The sequence below is a fragment of the Acomys minous genome (assembly GCF_964271855.1).
Source record: "Acomys minous genome assembly, chromosome: 10".
NCBI classification, from domain to species: domain Eukaryota; kingdom Metazoa; phylum Chordata; class Mammalia; order Rodentia; family Muridae; genus Acomys; species Acomys minous.
Genome location: NC_140491.1, coordinates 102,322,983 through 102,344,227, shown reverse-complemented (window position 1 = coordinate 102,344,227; position 21,245 = coordinate 102,322,983). Strand labels below are relative to the sequence as shown.

The 21,245-nt window shown below is 38.3% G+C and overlaps 1 protein-coding gene across 2 annotated transcripts in view; it reads left to right on the top strand.

Moving 5' to 3' along the window:
• The first annotated feature begins 13,364 nt into the window (after positions 1-13,364).
• Positions 13,365-21,245, top strand: part of LOC311607221 (uncharacterized protein) — a 66,503-nt gene continuing 58,622 nt past the window's right edge. For both annotated transcript variants that reach the window (XM_084798903.1, XM_084798902.1), the window contains exon 1: positions 13,365-13,779. In XM_084798903.1, coding sequence (XP_084655029.1) covers positions 13,371-13,779 — 409 coding nt within the window. In that variant the 5' untranslated portion in view covers positions 13,365-13,370. The remainder of the gene's footprint in view (positions 13,780-21,245) is intronic.

Sequence of the window (21,245 nt, the reverse complement as noted above, 5' to 3'; positions counted from 1 at the left end):
ATTTTATATATAATGGGGAAATATGGATAAAAATATCTGAGAATTAAGTCAAGCAGAAACAAACAGAATGTAATGATTCAGAATGAAAGAAGTACCTCTTATCATTAGATCTAGATAGACAGACAGACAGACAAGCAGACAGATAGACGGACAGACAGAGACAAGCTCATTCCCTGAACCTTTGATCCTGACTTGCTTCAAACGATAACAGAGACTTCCTAGCTTAGCAAGGTAGTAAATTTTCTAAGTTATTCTGAATTATGGTTTTTCCTACAGTATGTATTCTGTAGTGGTTAAAAAGATTAATAAAATTCTGCACATAACTATGGAACACTTTCAGGTCAGAGAATCATAACCTATGTGGAAGAGAGGACATATAAAATGAAAACTAGTATAAAAGGAGTTACATCTCTGGAAGAAAAAAAATGAAAATGCTAATTACCGTATTTAATTTATAATAGTAAACTCAATCACTTTCTTAATTACTAAAGAGTGGCATCAGGAAAAATAAAATGCACACACATGATAAATATATGAAAGTGTTTCAGATATCAGCTTGGTGTCCGTCATTTGCACTCTATACAATGTGAGTAAAACTGAGGTAAGTCTATACATGCTGGACACAGCTTCACAGCTTCCTGTCCAGGACGCTCAGCTACCTTGTATTTCACCAGGCACTGGCTCCTAAGTGATGCTCCATGGGGCTTCTTCTTTATCCTATCATAGAGAACACCATGCCAGACCCTTCCAATTCAAAACCCAGTCAAATGAAGAGCTACATCCTTCCTATGTCATCCACTAGGCACACTGGGGCTCACTTTGCCCCTCCCTTCCCACCCTCTATTCCTCACTCACCAGCTCTAGTCACAGCTGTGATGCTTAAGGTATTTGTTGTACACCAGGTTGATTTCGCCTAAAACTCTTCAAATTTCTCCCCAAATCACAAGACCTGGCCCTCATTTAATCCAGGTCTCTGACCAAATCCCACATCTTCTGGTTTCTTTTCTCAGCTGCCCTACTGAAGACACTTTCCACAGTCTACCTACGCACTATCCTCCTTTATATGTAGGACACACACTCTGGAAGTACGATACCATTTAATCTGTGTTCTTGCTCCCTCTCTCCCTCCACCACCTCTTTCAGATGCGGGGTCAAGGAGTGTGCAGGCTTTGCTTTTCCCATTGCTATATTCCAAATCTATACTTGGTATATAAAAGGAACTTAAACAAAATTTAGTTATTTACAAAATTACAATTAATGCAAAATGCTGTTCAATTCTTATAAGATAGTAAAATGATAAATAAGCATTTATGATACTTAGGACATAAAATTCTCTCTCAAAAAAATAATAATTTTCTTTGTGTACCACAATTTAAACTGCAGTGTGAAATAACAAAATAGTACTGTATATGACAGAAGGTACATGAAAGAAACTATAGATAATGCAAACAGAAATTAATTCCAACATCTGAAGACTGTGGGTTTTCCCCACTACTCATTGGATTTTTCTGAGTCTATTGGCTTTCTAGTATGTACAAATATAAACATAAAGTTGTATGTTTGTATTTAATATTTTGTCTCCTTTGCTGAATTTGCAGAAAAGTGGGAGAAAAAAATCAAATTACTCTATCCAAAGGCATGGAAGTACAAAAGAGTAGACATTTATTTAGGATTCTGACATTAAAAAAAAAAAAGTTATATAATTTATCTCTTGTCCTCAGTTTCAATATCCACATGAATGGAGATAATAACGCAATTTATTTTCTTATGTTTTCCTACGTATTAAATAATTTAACAGTTGTAAACTGATTAGCAATCCGGTATCTAAAACATAATATGATTCCAAAATTACCAGCTTTTATTATTCTCAATAAAAAGCCTAATGAGACAAAAATAATTTACTCATTTACTAAAGTGATATCTTACTTCATTTTCAAATTTTGTTGGTATTCCTACTTGTAATAATGAAATGAACACTAAAATACAAATGAAAATGTTTCTATATTTCGACAGGCTGTTGAAAGGCCACAAATATTTCAAATATCAACCAGTTGCTGGGGAAGCTGGGACACAGAGTGAAATGTACAAGGTTAAGTACATAAAGAGAAGAGAAAGACACATCAGTGGCATCCACAAAAGCTGGAATACAGTGAGGAAGAGAAGTTTTATCTCCACACAAATGTATTCTCAGATGCAGTCCTGGAAAACAAGGGAATAAAGTGGTACCCTGGTTGCCATGGCTAGACTTGTGCACAGCTCACCCAGCTGCACACCATCCTGCATCATGAGGTCTCAACGTCTCCTCAGCATCGTTCTGATGCTTTAAGATGGAGAACTTATATATTAGCTTATTTGACAAGAAAGATAAAGTAACTACAACTGTAAAACTTAGCGCTTCAGAAACAACACGGCTTGTACTCATTGTAGCCTCTTGGAAATGAACTGTGAACTTAATATTTCGAGGAGAATATGATAATCAGTGAGCAAAGATAACAAGGTAGACTGTGACATGAAATAAGCTTCATCAAAGTGCCAGCATGACTGCGTTTTCTTCACACATTTAGTGGTGAAGATACACACTTCATACACTTCCTTCCTGTTTTTTGTCAAGTTAATAAATTAACTCGTGTAAAATAGGTATTTTATTAATCCATTTTAATTACCTTCTTGTTTTAAGTGATATTTCATTGCTATAGGCAACATCACCTGATAAGTGTGTGTATATATATACATACATATATACATATATATATTATCATCTTTTTAAATGTACATGTTTAATTACTAAACATATACCATAAAGAATTAAAAGTTAGTACAAGTGAGTGAAGTCTTTTGCAAAAGTGTCCATAATTGTCCTTAATTTGTGGGATTTTTTTTTGAAGAATACTAATTTGAAAATAAACAATATCTTTCATAAAAGTTAAGAATAGAATATTATATCTAGTGGTCTTGAGAAAGTAAAAAGTCCACATAAGGGGAGTTTAGTGGAAGAGAGAAGGTTGGAATGTTAATTTGAAAAGTGGGCAGGAAGTCAGTTTAGGGCCTTTCAGAGTATCTGAACTTGATCTCCTACAGAGGAATAGAACAAAAGGGTGGAAGGGAGAGTGGTGATTGAATTTGCACTGACATGCGGCAGACGTCTGTGTTGCACTACAAACAGGAGAATGTCTCTTCTTCAAGAAGAGGAGACTAAAAATATCCAGATCACCAAAGAGTGGCAAAGAGAATACAACCTCCCAAAAAGACGACTGACATCCAACATAGGAATATTTAAAAAAAAAAGTATATTTCTGTTTTTTTTTTCAAACCAAACCTTAAGTTCAAAAGGCCATAACACATTCTATACCAGAGGCAAGGTAGAGAGAGAGGATTATGTGCACTTCACAACACATTTCAAACTCACTTTCTCCTTTGTGTTTTACCAGCTTTTGCAGTATTTGCTTATAATCTTGTAATGTATTTCTTCCCCCCCCCCCAAAAAAAAACCCCACCATCCTGCATGCCCCTTAGCATACTCCTCAGGTTTGATTGCCATGGTTGCGTGCCCGGCTCAGATGTCTGCAGAGAAGTGCGTGGCTGGCCATTTGATTACCTGTTTCTTTGTGTTTTACATGATGGATCTACTAATGCCTCCAAATCTATGGCCATTTCCATACTTTGCACTATTTCCCTAGGATAGACTCCCAGATGAAATATTAATAGATTTGACAGTATGAATATTTTATGGGTTTTCTCCCATATAATGGCAAATTGCTTTCCAAAAGGGCTGTGCCAGTTTTAATTGCAAGGAGCTGTCTGAAAGCAGCAGTCCCACTTATCCCTGCCAACATGGGACATGATTATTTTTAATATTGTCATTTAGCAGGTGAATAGTCATCACATTGTTCGTATAATTTATTTAGTCCAGTTAATTACAAGATGAGAAAGGAGAACATCCAAATTTAGGAAACTGGCCAAAACTCAATATTCTTGTTGTTATCCTGTGGTCAAGAGGACCTCACAGATCTCACGGGGTCACCAAGTGAGATCAGCTAGCAATACTTCGCATGCCCGTAAGGCCTGGTGATAGGTAAGTGCAAGTGCGGGCATAGAACTGTGGAAGAAATTGCCACCAGCTAGGTCTCTCATCCACTCCTACTCAGCACCATTAACTACCCTCCCAACTGAAACAGGAGGAGTGAAACCAAATATATAAAGATGAACACACGCATCCACGTTTCCAAGTCAAAAAGGAACCACATTTCAAACCACCAATTTCTTTTCTAGCACCTACCACCTCTTGTATAAGAGTAGGATTTGGTTAGTCTGTCCAGAGGATCAAATATACACTCATATAGCTTTTCAGCATGAATTTTCTCATAATAAAAACATTCCAGTAATTTCAACAAATGTAACATCACAGAACTTTAAGGAGACACTTTGTGTACAAACTTTGTCAGTCCCTTCAAATGTTGGGTTTAAAAAAAAAAAAAGCAAGAGGCAAAGCATTTACAGAATGAAATAATATCAGAAAAAAACTATAGAAAAAGATTTTAAAATATAGTGTTATGTAAGTATTGGCAATCTCTGAAGAAGTACAGTGCTTAATTTACAAGTCAAAGTTTGAGTTGGGTTGTAGATGCTAAGGTGGCTCAGACAAGGATTAGTTGTGCCATTTTGGAGAGCGAAAGGGATAGGAATTTGGTTAGGAAAATATCTCCTCACCATTAAGAGCAGGTGTCATCAAATTGTCTGAGGACCGTAATAGAACACAGAGGCTGAAGGAAGGTGAATGTGCCCTCCGCTTAGGTGAGGATGACACTCATCTTTCCCTCAGACAGTGAATCTTCTAAGTAAGTGCTTTACCACTGACTTATAGCCCCAGCCATCATTTCTTTTCTTTAGGAGTTATAATTGATTATGAATAGGTATGAAACAGTCAATTAATTATAACATAGTGCCAATTCCTATCCACATCATTTCTTATATTTAAAACTACAACATCTACAAGTACACAAGAGCACAATTACCCAAAATAATAAATGCCAGTATTTTATCTAATCTTACATATATACATATACGAATTTAAGGCCCTCCTTCATAATACATTTTGTGTCCTTTTATTTCATAAGCAAGGTCTAATGTCTTTCAAAATGATGCAAAATATCCAAGTTAAAACTAAGATATAGCTGTATGACACACACCTTAACCCTCACAGCTTTACTGGGTAAGTAGATAATATCTATGCTCACACTTCTCAATGGGTACTTTAATGAAACTGTGTTTCTTTCCAGTTAATTCAAACATGGTGCACATTAACCAACTTCTGTTACTGGAACAAAGAGAGTTTTTAAGGCTCATGTACACAGTGAATGTCTGGAGTTTTGACCTGTCCAGTATCTACTTTCCACTCTGGTTAATAACGTTCTCTGATTTTGGGTGGTTAAAACTCAAGATGTCAGGACTGGAGCGATGGCTCAGAGGTTAAGAGCATTGACTGCTCTTCCAAAGGTCCTGAGTTCAATTCCCAGCAACCACATAGTGGCTCACAACCATCTATAATGAGATCTGGTGCCCTCTTCTGACCTGCTGGTGTACATGCATGCAGAATACTGTATACATAATAAATAAATAAATCTTAAAAACAAAACAAAAAAACAAAAAAAAAAAAAACAAGATGTCCTCCGACTAAGGTATGGGAATGCACCAAAAGTAGTCCGGGTTCACATCCCATTCTAGTAATGTTGGTTGGAAGCAAAGAAGACAAGAAAGAATTGGTGTTGATTCCTAGCATTGGCAACAGGACCTGGAAAAGAACTCATCAGTTTCTCAGAAGATATCTGTAACCATTCTGTTTCTCTCTGTTGCTTTGGATTCTGTAAGGTACAAAGTACAACCCTTTCTTGCGCTTCTTATTCCTTAAGGTAGTCCTGAGTCATTTCTGTTGGACAAGTCAAAGAAATGTATGAACGTCAATGAAGATCCTTATCAGAAGTTCAGGAGTCTCTGTATTCTGCCTCTTTTTTTGTTTTGACCACTGTTTATAAATGAACCAACATTCACATAAAATTTTGATATTTCAGGGAAAGCTTTAAAAATGCCTAATAAGAAATTTACCTGTCTTATCAATAAATTAATACCTAAATGTTTACTGGGTTTGTGTGTTCGCCCATTAAAAAAATATTTTGTCTACTCTTGCTGTTGTGATATTTTAAAGTTTTATATAATAATGGTGCTCACGGTGCCTAATTACATTCAATGTTTGCAGAATAAATAACGAACATGAATCTCACTCTTCAATTAACGTTCAGTCCACTGGAGGGGGATAAACAGGTATTGAGAATTAAAAGATTGAAAAGCTCTCTATTTGCAGAAAACACAAATAAGCTCCTGTAAGGCTAGGTATTAAGTCATTATTAGTAATTTGTGCTAAGTAAATGTCTTGTTTAATTAATGTGTAATACTTGAGGCATTTATACAGGTAAAATGTTAAGTTGTATAAGGTCAAAATGTATATGTTCTTCATATGTTTATGGATAAAAAGTCTCTAGTCTCACTTAGTTTCAGAACATTTTATGCTAGCTATTCACTTTGTGTGCTCTTTAAATTAGAATGCAATATGGTCATATATTTTCTCAAATAATTACTCCATTTCCCATAATTGTATATTACTCACATTTTTCAGTTTCATATGGATTTGTAATTATTTAATGGTGTGTATTATTTTCAAGTATGTCTGCAGTTTCTCCATATTTGTTTGACGTCTGTTAATAATGCCTGGTAATGGGTGGAAAAATATAATTTGTGATATCTTTAAAGATTTGACAGATTAACTTACCAGTGTGATTTATATTTAAACATATTTGCCTGATATTCTAGATAAATCTTTTTTTTAAAATAATTTTACTGTGCTTCGGACTGAAGCAAACCACACGTTAAGAAGCAAGCGCTCTACCACTACCTAAATCTCCCCACCTTAAGATACCTGCCAGCATTTCTGTAAATTCCATGATAGCCTCTCTGTAATTAATGTGGCAATGTCTCTATATAACTCCACCTGATCATATGTGCATATATACACCTACACACACATTTGATTACATTTATTGCAAATGTCCTTCAGGTAAGTTTTCTGTTTTAATGTCCTCTAATATTGCTTCGTTTAATATATATGTAAGAAAAGTTCACAGTGTTGAATAACTGCAACATTTAACATATAAAGAGCCAAAATATACTTATATATGTATGTATGCATACATGTATATACATATGTATTTATATATACAAAAAGAAAGAGAAAGGGGAGGGAATGGAAGGGTAGAGGAGAGGTTATCTAGGGGAAGAAATAACTATTTATAGATCACCAAGTAATTTGAGGATTGGCCTATTTTGTAGTTTACTCAGCAAGTTTAGAAACTAAAAGATTATCATTAGGAAATGAGGCCAAAATAGTTACTAAAATTGTTTTAAAGATACAGCCCATTCTCTGTTACCTCTTGTTTATTATAAATTATAGCGTCTGTACCCTTTGTAATTAGATAATTCTATTCACTTACAGAAATAAAAATATATATTACTCATATTTGATCTGTGTCTACCCTCAAATATTCAAATTTAAGTAATTATTGATGCTACCATTTTATAGATATGAGCTAGAGTACTGATGGTTCAGAACGCATATTTACAACCTCAGGGTACCGCATACAGAGTATTCATGAGCCCGTGGCACACCTGTATACATTTAGCACGTTCTTTCTTGTCTAACAGCATTGAAACTAACAAACGATAGCACAGTAAGAAAGCCACCCCTGGCATGTCTCTTTACTGAGTGCTAGGACAGAGGGAAAGTTGCCTGAACGTCTAGGTCTGTGGGGAACTGAGTCAGCCTTTATGTCATTTATATATGTCAGAGAAACACTGGACATCAAAGAATGAAAAACAAGCTAACGACAACAATTTAGTATCAAGTACAGTTTATATCATTTATAAACTATCTCCTTAGATAGAAATTTGTTTTTATGACGTTTATTTTACTCTTCTTATCTCTGCACAGGGTATTTTATGATGGAAGTCAGCCACGGTTTCCTTTTCCTTTTTTACGAGAACTAAAAGGAAGACACTAGTTCTTAAAAATCCCTTCATCATTCATTCATTTTAGCTTCCTCTGCTCTGAAATTTCCTTTTTTGGTATGTATGGTGAATTTCTGTTACTGTTCTCATTTTATAAAGCTAACAGATAAGTACCTTTTGAGTTTTTATCTGCCATATGTCTTAATTCTAAAATATTTAAGAACAAAACAATAAAAGGTTGCCAACAGATTGGGAACGTCCCAGAATTTCAGAGACCCTGGAAAGGAAGAAATTTTGGTGTAGAGATTCTATCATGAAGAGCCGACTCTATGAGTCTATAAATATAGCATTAGAGATCATATACATCTGTTTTCTACGGATACAAGAAGTCATGTAGCTACACACATTTCACTGCAAGCCATGTACAACCCAATAAACAGTACACGGCATCTCTAAATGCACCACAATGTATTGCCTTTTTGGTTCTATTACAGTGATCAATGTAATATTAGGTTAGTATTAAGATATATTAAGATGGTATGTGTATATATATATATATATATATATATATACATATATATATGTATATGTATGTGTATGAGTGCATTTCTACTTTCCTGCCTATTTTACAAAATGTTAAACCTCAGAGTGAATGTGTATGCTGATAAACTGCATTTCCTAGCTCCACTTGACTGATTTTAAGTAAAATTGATGCTTAGTCATAGAAAAGGTTTGGGCTAAGGATCTGAGTTCTTCCAACTTTCATACATTTGATTTCTGTTTATCACCTATAGACAGCTTAACCATCTGTGTGCCAACTTTCTTTTGTTATAAAAACACTAGCTTTCTACAGTTTGCATTTGGGAAAGAAAGGGGGGGAAATACCATTAAAAAAATACCATGAAGTGCTAAGAAAGGGATACGTACATATTCTCGGCTCTAGAGAATAAAATATTAATGTGGTGACATCAAAAGGCTTTCCACATCTCATAAACCTAGACTGGATCACTAAAATTTGGAATGTCTTCTTGGATGATGGAAAATCATTGAGAAATAACTGTTAGCACTAAACATCTCATACTAATTCCCCACCCTGCTAGGGCTGCAGAGCAAGCTGGCAGTCGGTCATTATGCAGCACAGCTTCTTGAAAGCATAAATTTCAGTTCCCTCTAATAGGAATATATTATTTACAAACTAGCTTTCCGAAAATTAAACGGGTCCACTGTTCATATGGGGTAAATGATAATGATCCTTTTTAGATATAAGCTAAACATTAACGAAAATAATGGAATGGAAGAAAGCACAGAAAATGAAATTGGAATTATAATTACATACACACACATACATGCACACGTGCGCACGCGAACACACACACACACACACACACACCAAAGGCACAACTTTGCCAAGTTTTATTTGTAACTGAACTGGCTAGGTGATCAACTTGATTTTTAACTAAAGACAGATTTCCCTGGAAGATTCCTAATTGTTTGGGCATTTCTTACCAGAAAATCAGACCACAACGCTTTTAACGGTGATAACCTTAATGGTAACATTGACCCCCACCCCCAATCAAGGATTGTGATTGACCTCTACAAATATCATAGATTTGATACTTTTAACATGGAAAAAGTACAATATATTTCATTAAAAATTATGCTTTTGAATCCATCCTTAGCCACTACCAACTCAATTCTTTTGGATGAAATTTTATATTTATGTGGAATTTGGATCGTCATAAATACCTTTTAAAGGCTGGTGATTTAAATTAATTATGGTAAAGATCAAATGTTTCACACCTTAGTTCCTCTGAAACATATTCTGAGTTGGTTCACTTTTTTTTTTTTTTGAGCTAAAGATGGTTTCAAATTCACAATCCTCCTGCCTCAGCTCCCAGAAGGAAAGCTGGGTTAACAAGTGTGTGCCATCATGCCTGACTGAATTTAAAAGATAGATATCTTGTCATTCTATTGAATGATTTTCTTGGGGGCTCCATTCTTTACACAAACACTCATGCCCACTGTGTGTTCTTGGGGACCTCATACAAAGCTGCAAGACCTACAAGCAAGGTTGTCTTTAGGACTGATTGACAGCTCCAGCACAAATTCAAGTACTTGAGAAGGATAAAGGTTCTATGTTTATTAGCTGAGCAGGTAACTAAATGAAAAACTGAAGTATGGAGTAAGGGTGTAGAAAATGATCAATATTTTAGTTTTTTTATTGTGATCTATTTATGTGAATAGCACATAATGGCAGTTCTCTATCTTTATTCTGTGATAAAGGCCTAACACCTTCAACAACATTCACCTACACAATAGGAAGAAGGTACAATTTGCTAAAATTTACTTGGCTAAGCCAGCAACATAATCAATTACAGATTACTAAAGGGGTTGACAATATTGCCAAATGAATACCATTTCTCATACAAAATAAACTTGTAAATCCGTTTCAAGTGCATAGCAATCATATCCCACCTAGCGCTCGCTCACTCGCTCTCCCTCCCTCTCCCTCTCCACCCCCTCCTCTCCCCCCCCACTGTGTGTGTGTGTGTGTGTGTGTGTGTGTGTTTCTGTGTCTGTCTGTCTGTCTGTCTGTTGTCTGTCTGCCTGTCTGTGTTTGCAGCCTATGCATGCATGGGGAGGAATAAGAACAGAAAGACAAAGACAGGATAAAAATAACTTTCTGCTTTACTACTGATGGAGATTTGCATATCCCCTAAAATTTTTGTTTTTAGGGGAAAAAACGATTTAATAATGGATAAAAAGTAATTTGTAAAAGATAAATAATTTATTACATTTTATTAATATATTCTTATTTTGATTATTTGTCATACATGTTCTATTTCATAAGGTAATTGGACCTATTGCCTTGTTTCTCATACAAAGCATGGCCTTTTTAGAGGAATTACTGAAATTAAAATTTGGTAGAGATCAAAAAGTGAATTTAGTGGCCTGGAGATTTGACAACTTGACGTTTACTTGAGTTAGTAAAATCTCTGTAGAATATAAGGCAGTCTAAGCTCATGGGCCACCCTGTAATCAAACAAGACATAACTGAAGTAAATTTGAAGACTTGGAAGAACTTGAATTGCTAATGGAAACTAAGTGGCTACTTCACCCATAGATACCCACAAAGTGGTGCTGCCCCTCCTCCCTACCCTTACAGCCAGCATCACTGGGCTTGCACATCAACATACTTCTACCTTTATCCTAATTTATGAACATGTACACCTCTCTATGCACTTTAATATATTTATTCTCATTGTTTATAAAATATATTTCTCTAAAAAGATTTATTTTTCAAAGTAGAAGCCTCCCCCTTTAAAAAGGCCACCATAAAATGAGTTCATTATTTTATTCTAAGCCTTGTGACTTACCCTAATATATAATGCCGTCTACTTAGAAGTTACTTGATAGCAACATGAAAAGCATTTAGCCAAAAGCTAGAAGTCTCTTGAGAAGTTCCACTTTTAATCTTGGCAACTATTGTTTATTTCCTTCGGATTTAAGATTATTTGGAATTAATTATTAACAATGTATAACACCTCCCTCAGACACAAAGTAGCATCGCTGCTACTTTACTACTGTAAGTTGCCCATCTCTTTTAGAATAACTTTGTTACTAGACTGAGGGAAAACGGACACTTTACTCTGCAAACTACAAAAAGACATAGAGGCAAAAGCCGGGTTTTTGAACAGCCCCCTCCATGCTACCTACAACATCCAAATGGGCTGCCTTCCTTTCATTTTCACTGTTCTGCCAAACCCGAAATGAGCCAAAACAAAGCGGTTTCTGAATCTTAAGTCTGGACATTTTTTCCCCCTTGTGTTGTATGTAATTTGTTCTGTGCTCAGACAACAGATTTCTCCAATTTAAAAGATAAGCCAGCTTCAAACAGTCAAAGTGGTGTAGCCAGTTCAAGATCCAGGTGCCTGTATTCAGATAATTTTGGTTTTCCCAACACTGCCAGCGAGAGGAGCAGCCAGCCCCACCTCTACAGCTCCTGCAAACCCATCTCCAGTCAGAGACAGAGCCTTCCCCCTACTGAGCTAGGACTGGGAAAGTGCCTCGGTGCTGAAATATTTCACGAAGTTTCAAAGGGAGAGATCCACACGGAGACAACGGATCCCAGAGAAAACAGTCGCTAATACTAAGTTTGTGCGTCCTAAACAGGGATAGGGAATCACTGCAGTGAGCTGTGACCCCCATACTCAGCCTGAGAGCATTACCCAGTAGCAGCGGCGCATAAAATTCGTCTTCTGCGGAAAGGGTTGCAGTGTACATGGAACTCGCAATGGCATAACAATATGGAACATATGGGGAAAAAAATCAGCATGCTCCCTGGAAGAAGCTGGGTACAGAACCCTGGTTATCTTTAAGTCAATGTGCTCAAAATCTGGTGGCTAAGACTCACTCAAGCCTCAAGTTTCTGAGTGCATAGCACTCGCTCTCACCATCTGTCCCAGGACACACCAACCCCAAATAATAGGGCACACCTGTCAAGGCAGCTGGGAAGTAAGGGACTCCTCCAGAATGTTCCTCCAAGGCGCGCACTAGCTCCATTTCACCTCTGTTCATTTTGTCCTGTTGCAACCACCTGAGCCCAAAGGCGCTAATCATTTGGAGAGGAATTCTCCCCCCCCCCCCAAATCTGCGCTCCTGAAAAGTGAACTGAGCCTCCCAGGATCTGACAACCAGAAGTGGCCAGTACCCAAGCCGAGCCTCTGGCCCTCGCCCCACATCAACTTCTCTTTGCTTCAGCAAGATGGGCCAACCATTACTTTCTGCTCCAAAGTCCCTGGCATAAAGTGAGACTTTAGGAGCCTCTAAATGCGCTTCTCCCCTGGCGCGCTAGACCCAAGGGCTCCTTTTCATTAAGGCAATAAAGTTCAATTTGCCCGGCTCCTTTTGAGCCAGGGGAGACTTTCCAATGCACCGAGTTCTCTCTCCTGCCGCGCTAAAAAAAAAAAAAAAAAACATCCTGTTCACTCCATCCCAGCCGGGATCCTTGAAGGGCACCGTTCCACATAAAGGGGACCTACTCCTCTCCTAGTAAAGTGCCCCAAACCTCGTTCGTGTGTGCGCGCGCACACACACACATACCCACACTCTCTCACACACAATGCCATCCACGCGCTGTCAAAGTCTGTCACTGCCTAAGCGAGAAGGCAGGAGCTGAAGCCGCACCGGCATGAGCATCAGCCCCGCCAGGCAGCAGGACTCGCTGTCCAGGTCCGGAACGATGCTCCGGCCACTAGGCGCCCCGCAAGCACCCCAAGATCACAAAGCGGTCTGAAGAGCCGCACCTTACCCACGGGATGCGCGGTCTCTGGCCGTTCAGCTGGCCCGCGGGTCACGGGGACGTTGCAGTCGGGGTCCCGAAGATGCTTATTCTCCGCTGCCGCTGCCCGGATCCCTGGCGCCAGCATCACTTCTTCCCCGCCTCCGCCTCCTCGTGCTCCGCTCTCGCGCCCGCCCCTCCCGGCGGCCTCCTGCAAGCCCCGCGGCGCCGGCCGCGCGCGGTGGACGGCGGCGGAGGCGGCGGCGGCGCCCGCGCGGGCTCCCTCAGCTGCACCAAGCTAGCAGCCGCGGCGGCAGCCGGAGCACCGGAGCCGGGCTGCGATTCCCGGGCGACGGCTCTGGCCTCGGCGACTGACAACGCCCGGCAGCCAATCGCCGCCTTGCCCCGCGCGGCGGGGGGAGACCAATCAGAGCGGAAGGCCCAAGGTTTGCCTCCGCCTTTGCTCAGCAGGCTTGTTTCCGGGAGAGGATGCTGCTGGGGTGTGGGATTGGGGGTGTGGGGGGTGGGGAGACAAAGCTGTAGCGCAGGGTGGGGGACTCGCGGGGGCGGGGGCCCGAAGCCTAAGATGAGGGGAAGAAGCCGGGCCCACAAATCTGGGTCTGGGGCCACTTTCTGGCTATCCGCGGAGACCGTCTTGGCGTGACCCGGTACTCCCGGGTGACTCTCCCTAGAGCCTTGGCACAGAAATTCATTGTCCTGGCATCACTGTGCAGAGGTCTTGGGACCCCAGTAGAAGTGGCTCTGCTGGAGATTGAATCCCTGGAGGTGGTCGCCGCCTTGAAGGGAGCAAGCAAAGTCACCAGACAGCGCCACCGTCCTTCTTGTTTTGGCAGCTGAAAAGTGGTACCTCTACTAGTATAGTAATAAGCCTAGAGATGTCCAAGCTAGGACTGAGATACACTGAGAAACGTTTTCAAACTTCTTTGCGGAATGGACCTTCCTTATCTGTTCTCCATGTAAACTTCAACACCGCAAAGCAACCACCATAGGAAATAAAAACAAAAAACAAAAACAAAGGCAAACATACAGTGACAACCAGTGCAGTTTAAGCAGGTGACTTAAGTTCCTAGCACTTGCAGATTGGTTTTATTTACTCATTGGGTATCAAGTCTAACTGATCCAAGAGGTTTTGTTTTAAATGTGTATGTGCAAATGTGACTAAATACTAAGGGATACTCTTCGGAAACAAAACAAAAACAGAAAGAAAGGAAAGAGAGAAAGAAAAAGAAAGAAAGTGAGAGAAAGAAAGAAAGAAAGAAAGAAAGAAAGAAAGAAAGAAAGAAAGAAAAGCCTCCTTGTAGAGTATTTTAATTTTCCAGTTCAAATTTGCCAAATTAGCCATCGAGATAGCCCATAGGTCTAGTCAAAAGCTTCCACGCTTAATTTCTAGAAACAAGGAAAGCCTATGAAAATGTTAGTGCAAAAGCTTGTAGAGGAAAGCGACAGTCCCCAAGTGATCCTTGCTCCCCATTGGAGATGGTACGAGCCACTCCACATGGCCTTTTGTGAGTGTTAGATAAAAAAAAATCAGTTTTCTACATTTTGACTGCATTATTTTTCTGGAAAATGACTTGGAACTCACTATGTCCCTTATTTTTATTTCTATGCTGCTATTCATTTGGCTAGTCATTAAGTAGCTCAGTTCTTTTGGCAATCAACACCTGTTTCTTCATTTGCCGCTCAAAAAAAAAAAAAAAAAAAAAAAAAAGAAAGAAAAGAAAAGAAAAAAGAAGAAGAAGGAAGGAAGAAAGTATATTCTTTGATTTCTAGAACAAACCTTCCACAACAGTTTTGGACTGTATAAGAAAATATTCACTGTACAATAGACTTGTCTACTATTTGCACTATAGAGAATAGTCAGACCCTCACTGTTTTCTGTGCCTTCCTTCCCCTCAGCCATTTGACCCATCTCGCCAGGCCATGTCTTTCTAAAGAACTGGCTGTGCCAAGGGGCAGTAAGCCTGTTTCTTTATAATTAAGAACTGAGATGTAGTCCACACCTATATAATTCCCTTTATAACTTGGGAGCCTTGAAATTGCTTGCTAATTTTTAAATTATACATGTATGTATATACATACATACATACATGCATGCATACATGTATTCTTATCGCATAATGAGAAAAAGCTGTATCTTCATGGACTACTCAAAGAAACCATATAAGAATCAAGCTCAGGAAAGAAAACCAAGGGTACAATTTATTCAGCGTTTTGGGGGAGGGAGTAGTTGATATCTGTCAAATGGAGGAGTCAAGAAGCTGGTGAGATGGTTCAGAAGGTAAAAGCCCTCCCTGCCAAGCCTGGACATCCACAATCAACCCAGGAGACCCACATTAGAAAGAGAACTGAGAACTGATTCTCTCTATTGTGTGCTCTTACATACACAACCCCATACACACACACATAGAATTAAAAATATAAATAAGTGTTGCCTGCTTAACGGATCTATCTTTTACAAAAGCCATTACAATGTAGAAATGTCTCTAACTAAAAGTAAGCTTACAAAGAACTACAATAAAGCTATTTGGGGCTATAGAAAGACATAGACCAATTAGGACTTCGTAATCAGAGATGCATAAATAGCACACATAATTTTTATAGCTACTTTATTATATATCTCATCCAATGCATGATTTTGTATGATTTTTCTGTGTTAGGTAGTATTTTGCAGCTACTACTCCTGAAAGATTATGAGTTTTGCATAGCATAGTCTTAGTGATTAAGACAATCAAGGGATCATAAAAAATTAAAGGCTTAAAAAGAATCAACAGCCTCATGTATATAACACTAATATATCATTAGTGTTTTGTATTTTCAGCTGGCAGGAAAACAACTCTTCAGAATTAACACCTGACAGGAAGAATTGTGAAGTATTTCAGATCAATGAAGACTTTTTTAAGAAAAAAAAGAAAGAAAACTTTCTAAAAGTAGCTTTAAAATATTACATATTGGTGTCGGTTTCTCTGCATTTCTATGCATGTCAGCATAGGTGTCATGGAATGGTCATGTTATTTGATTATTTAACACACTGATTATATTTAATTGAAATGGTTTGAGGGTATTTTGTTTGCTTTTAATTCCTAATTACATATATTTGATTTTTCTACCTGTTATTAAAAGACGTTTCTTTACTCTTTATTTAAATCCATGGGGACTCACCTAATCAAAAATCATGTCAAGAAATTTTATATTAATTAATACAAACAATCTACCGTGGTCAGTTAGGATGAAAGCAAGAAAGTAGACAAGGTGAGAAATCTGTCTACTTCTACCTTGGCTCTGTCTGTGAGGATGATTTCAGGTCAGGTGTTAAACTTCTCACACTCCTCTTCATCTTAAAAAGAGAGATTGCACAAAATCGAACCTAAAGCTAGCTGCCTTCCTCACACGTGAAGCTTCACTTGTGATTAGTGCTGTTAGCCATGATAGGCTTCTTCAGAGAGGCCATTGTTAAAAAAAAAAAAAAAAAAAAAAAAAGGTAGAGAACATGAACTTAGTAATGATGTGAAGTAATCTAATTCTCACAGTAGCCGCTCCTCAGGGGTGGGAAATGCCTATTACTGCACATTACAGTATTGAGTTCTGAAGAGGCTCTTCTTCCAAAGCTAGGATAGGTTGGTTTTCAAGTACACTATGCTTTCTGTATTGATGTTACCTGGCAAGATTATTTTCCTGTACTCTCTTCCCTGTACTGTTAGAATATGAGACTTTAGAGCCTTGAACATTATAAAGGGTAACACTTGTTTTATTATCTTTTGAAAATTATACTTTTCATGAAGTTATTTTACCCAAATGAGATAATTACATAACTTCAATCGTAAAGAGCCTCATATTTAAAACTAAATGCCTAAGCAATGTAGCTGGGCTCTTCTCTGACTAGATAACAACTTAAAATAACCCATTTTACTAATGACCAGTCTCACCGTGGCTGGTTACCTCTGATCAGGTATCATGCATCCATCTTTCTCACATCTTGCTGGCTGAATCTTGCTCACCTGGCTCTGTCCCAGCATCTTTTCTGCCTACTGGATGTCCAACCTCTTATTTCCTGCCTTGGCTTGACAGATGATGCTTCTGTACAGACACAAGCTATTCTTTCACCATTTCCCCCTTTAAGTCTGAATAAAATCCTCCTTTTCTTTCAATAATAAACTATATACAACAATAATAATTATGAAACAATTATGAAAACTATTAGGTAAGATTTACATTCACATAGTCCAGTCCATATTTTTTGGCAACTTAAGAGAAAGGATTCTGTTATCTATTCTATCTTGGTAAGTTCAGAGCTCTAAACATAAATCATTCTCTATTATAGCTTGCATTAGCAACCTAAAAAAATTCTTCTAAAACTAAAATATCGCTTTAAGTCCCAAACAATTTAAACTTAATTGTAAGACTCTTAACTATCCAATTTTCAACCTATCAGACTTGAGAAGAAAAAAATATTTTGCCAAGTGTGTAGGAAGTGCTGACAAGCAGCCTCCATCAGGAAGAACTGACAGACAGCTGGCTGCCCGGACAGCCACCCAAATTCCCCTACAACACTGGAGCATTAATCCTCAGCCCCCTGCCCCAGTACATCTGACAGACACACCTATGAAGCAAGGACCATGAAGGACCAACTCACTCCATCCTGGCAGAGCCCACTAGTCCACTTCCCCACCTCCAAGTTTGCCCAGTTTGGACAGTATTCCATCTGCAGAGGGAATGGAACACTTCTTTGCCCAGTGCCTAGCATGTCACACCCAAAGCCATCTCCCAGTCAAGGTTCCTTGATGCCAGTCATCCTCTTTGAGGTAGGCTGGGGGGTGCTGACATGTCTCATTGTCCAAGAATCCTTCAAATAGATACATCTCTAAATGCCATAGTCTGTTGTTCTCTGGAGCCTTTGAAGACCACCCATCTATCCATTCGCACATACATAGTGCACAATTATATCTATAGTAAACCTGAACAGGCAAATGTTGGCTGTTTCCAACCATTCACTAACTGTTAAACCCAAGATGTATATTTCTGTGATGATTTAGACTAGTAACTGAAATGACATGAGTCTGATTGACCATTTGTACATATGTGTATCAAAAAATTAACTTAAAAAATTGTAACAGTATACAGTAATCTATACCAATGTGTCAAAAATAACCTTATTTCTGTGTCAAAATATAAAATTCTATACCAATGTAATTGAAGAGCAGATTCAATACTCTACTTCTTTCTCCTATCATTCTTATATTATGCCTATATGATATTTCTATAATATGAGAACATACTACCTGGCAAGAATAAAATAGGAATATAGTATGGTTGTTGGGATGAAAGCTATATGACCCACAAAGATTGAATGCAAAATTAAATCAATACATATCTTGTATATTATGGAAATGTTATATTATTTTTGGTTCAATATTCTGAAATGCAGGTAGAGTCATGACTTTGGAAGAGGGCTCTACACTGTATAATGGATCTGAATTAATATATAAAGTCTCTTAAAGTCTTCAATTATCGATGAACTTTATTGGTACTGCTATTAATAGTATTATTCCTTTAATGAATATTTGTTAATAATTTTATGGGAAAATTAGTACTAAAATTACAGCAAAGATACTCATTTACATTATTAAATTATGACTTCAAATTTTGTGATTTAAAAATAGGCTATTTGGGACTAATGGGATGGCTCATCGGGCAAAGGCACCTGCCACCAAACCTGACAACCCTTCATCGATCCTGTGGATTCATAAGGCAGAAGTAGAGAACTGACTTTTTACAATTTGTTCTCTGACCTCCACTTGTGTGCCATGTGAAACACACACACACACACATACATACACACACGCACACATTTTAAAAATGTAGTTAAAGGGTGTTACTTGATTGTCTAAGAGGATTCAGTATCTTCTAACAGGTTTTTGTTTGTTAATTAATTAGTTAATTAATTAATATTTTCTGTAATACCTGGAGAGAAGATTATATCACATTGGTCTAAACTGAAATGGAAAAATGGAAGAGAGAGAGAGAGAGAGAGAGAGAGAGAGAGAGAGAGAGAGAGAGAGAAAGGAAGAGAGAGTTGCGGACCAGTAGGAAGTAAGAAAGAAACAGGTAAAGACAAGTTTTCAAGGTATTTATGTACCAGCTCTTTATGACGTCATTAATCAACACTTGCATCAGGAACTAGTTAAAGCATAGGACACTGAAATGAGAATTGTTTAAAAAGCTATTTACTTCATTATTACCATAAAAGAATGTACTTTAAGTACCCATCGCAGTACTGGGAGCCCAACACATGTTTTGTCAAGAGTAAGTGAGCACATAAACATGGAGCTACTGGAAAGAGGGAGAAACATGCTCGTACAAATGTTACCCTCTGTAGCACTTAGCATGCGTCCTTACAACATTGCTTAATTTGGGTTTTGTATGAATTAAGTTTTAGCATGCAATTCTGTTTTCTAGAGCTACGTGGGTGGCTGGGAGGAAATGCTTGGAGTTTTACTCTTTTTGCAGGCTGAACCTTTACTTTTCTGCAGTGTTCAATCCCGCCTTCCTTTCTGGTTTCTAATGAATTCTCTGGGTATGGTAGGGTGATTAGAGAGAGTGTCGGTAGGATAATCTTACTAGCCTTGGGAGAAAAGTGCTAATAAAAGGTCAAAACTCAGTTCCTAGGGACTTGGGCTCCTGAACTAATAGCATGAATCATCATTAGCTTTTACTGATGCCAAGTCATGCAAGTCTGTGAAGCTCATACAGAGAGAGAAATTTAGATCAATAGGACTTTATGCTAGCATGCAGTTTGATAATTACTTTCTAGAAGTCAAGTTTGAAAAGCTTTTTTTTCCTTAAGAATTTCTTTCTCTGCTCTGAAAGCCTCTACTTTGAAATACTTGGTACCTGTAAAGGGAAGAAAATCCTAGAGTCTTTAATAGCTGAGTGGTATTCCATAGTGTAAGTGTGCCACAGTTTCTTTATCTATTCTTCAACTGGCTATTATGAATAAGGCTGCTGTGAACATGGTTGAGGATATGTCCTTGTTGTGTGGTGGAGCATTTTCTGGGTGTATTCCAAGGAGTGGAGTAGCTGGGTCTTGAGGAAGCCCTATTTTAATTTTTCTGAGAAAGTGCCAGATAGATTTCCAAAGTGGCTGTACTAGTTTGCAATCCCTCCAGCAACGAAGGAGTGTTCCTCTCTCTCCATATCGTCACCAGCATGTGATGTCACTTGAATTTTTTATCTTAGCCATTCTAATGGGTGTATGATGGAATCTCAGAGTTGTTTTGATTTGCATTTCTCTGATGACTAAAGACATTGAGCATTTCTTTAAGTGTTTCTCAGCCATTTACACTTTTACACATTTACACATTTACGGCATACTAAGCTTTTAAAAAGAAGGAAATCCCAAAATTTGTGGACAAATGGATGGAACTAGAAATGATCATATGGAGTCAGTTAACCCAGAAGCAGAAAGACTCACATGGTATATACTCACTTATAATTGGGCACTAGCCCAAAAGGCATGTCCCATGAAAGTCTTCACTTACCAGGATAGATATGAGGACATCCTACTGGGACTCTAGGTAAGAGAAATATAGGATATGAGGAAATAGAAGGATCCAGAGGGTCCTAGAAACCTACCAGAAGAACATCATGATGGGTGGATCGGGGCCCAGGGAGGTCTGCTCAAAATATTGTACTAACTAAAGACAATGCAAGTAGTAAACATCGAACCTCTACTCTGATCTAGCTAATGCACAGGACATTGTCCACAGTTATGTGGAGAGTGAGGACTGACTCTGAAATGAACTCTGGTGCCCCATATTTGACCACCTCCCCCTTGGTGGGGAGGCCTGATGGCACTCAAAGAAAGAATAAGCAGGTTACCAAAATGAGACTTGAT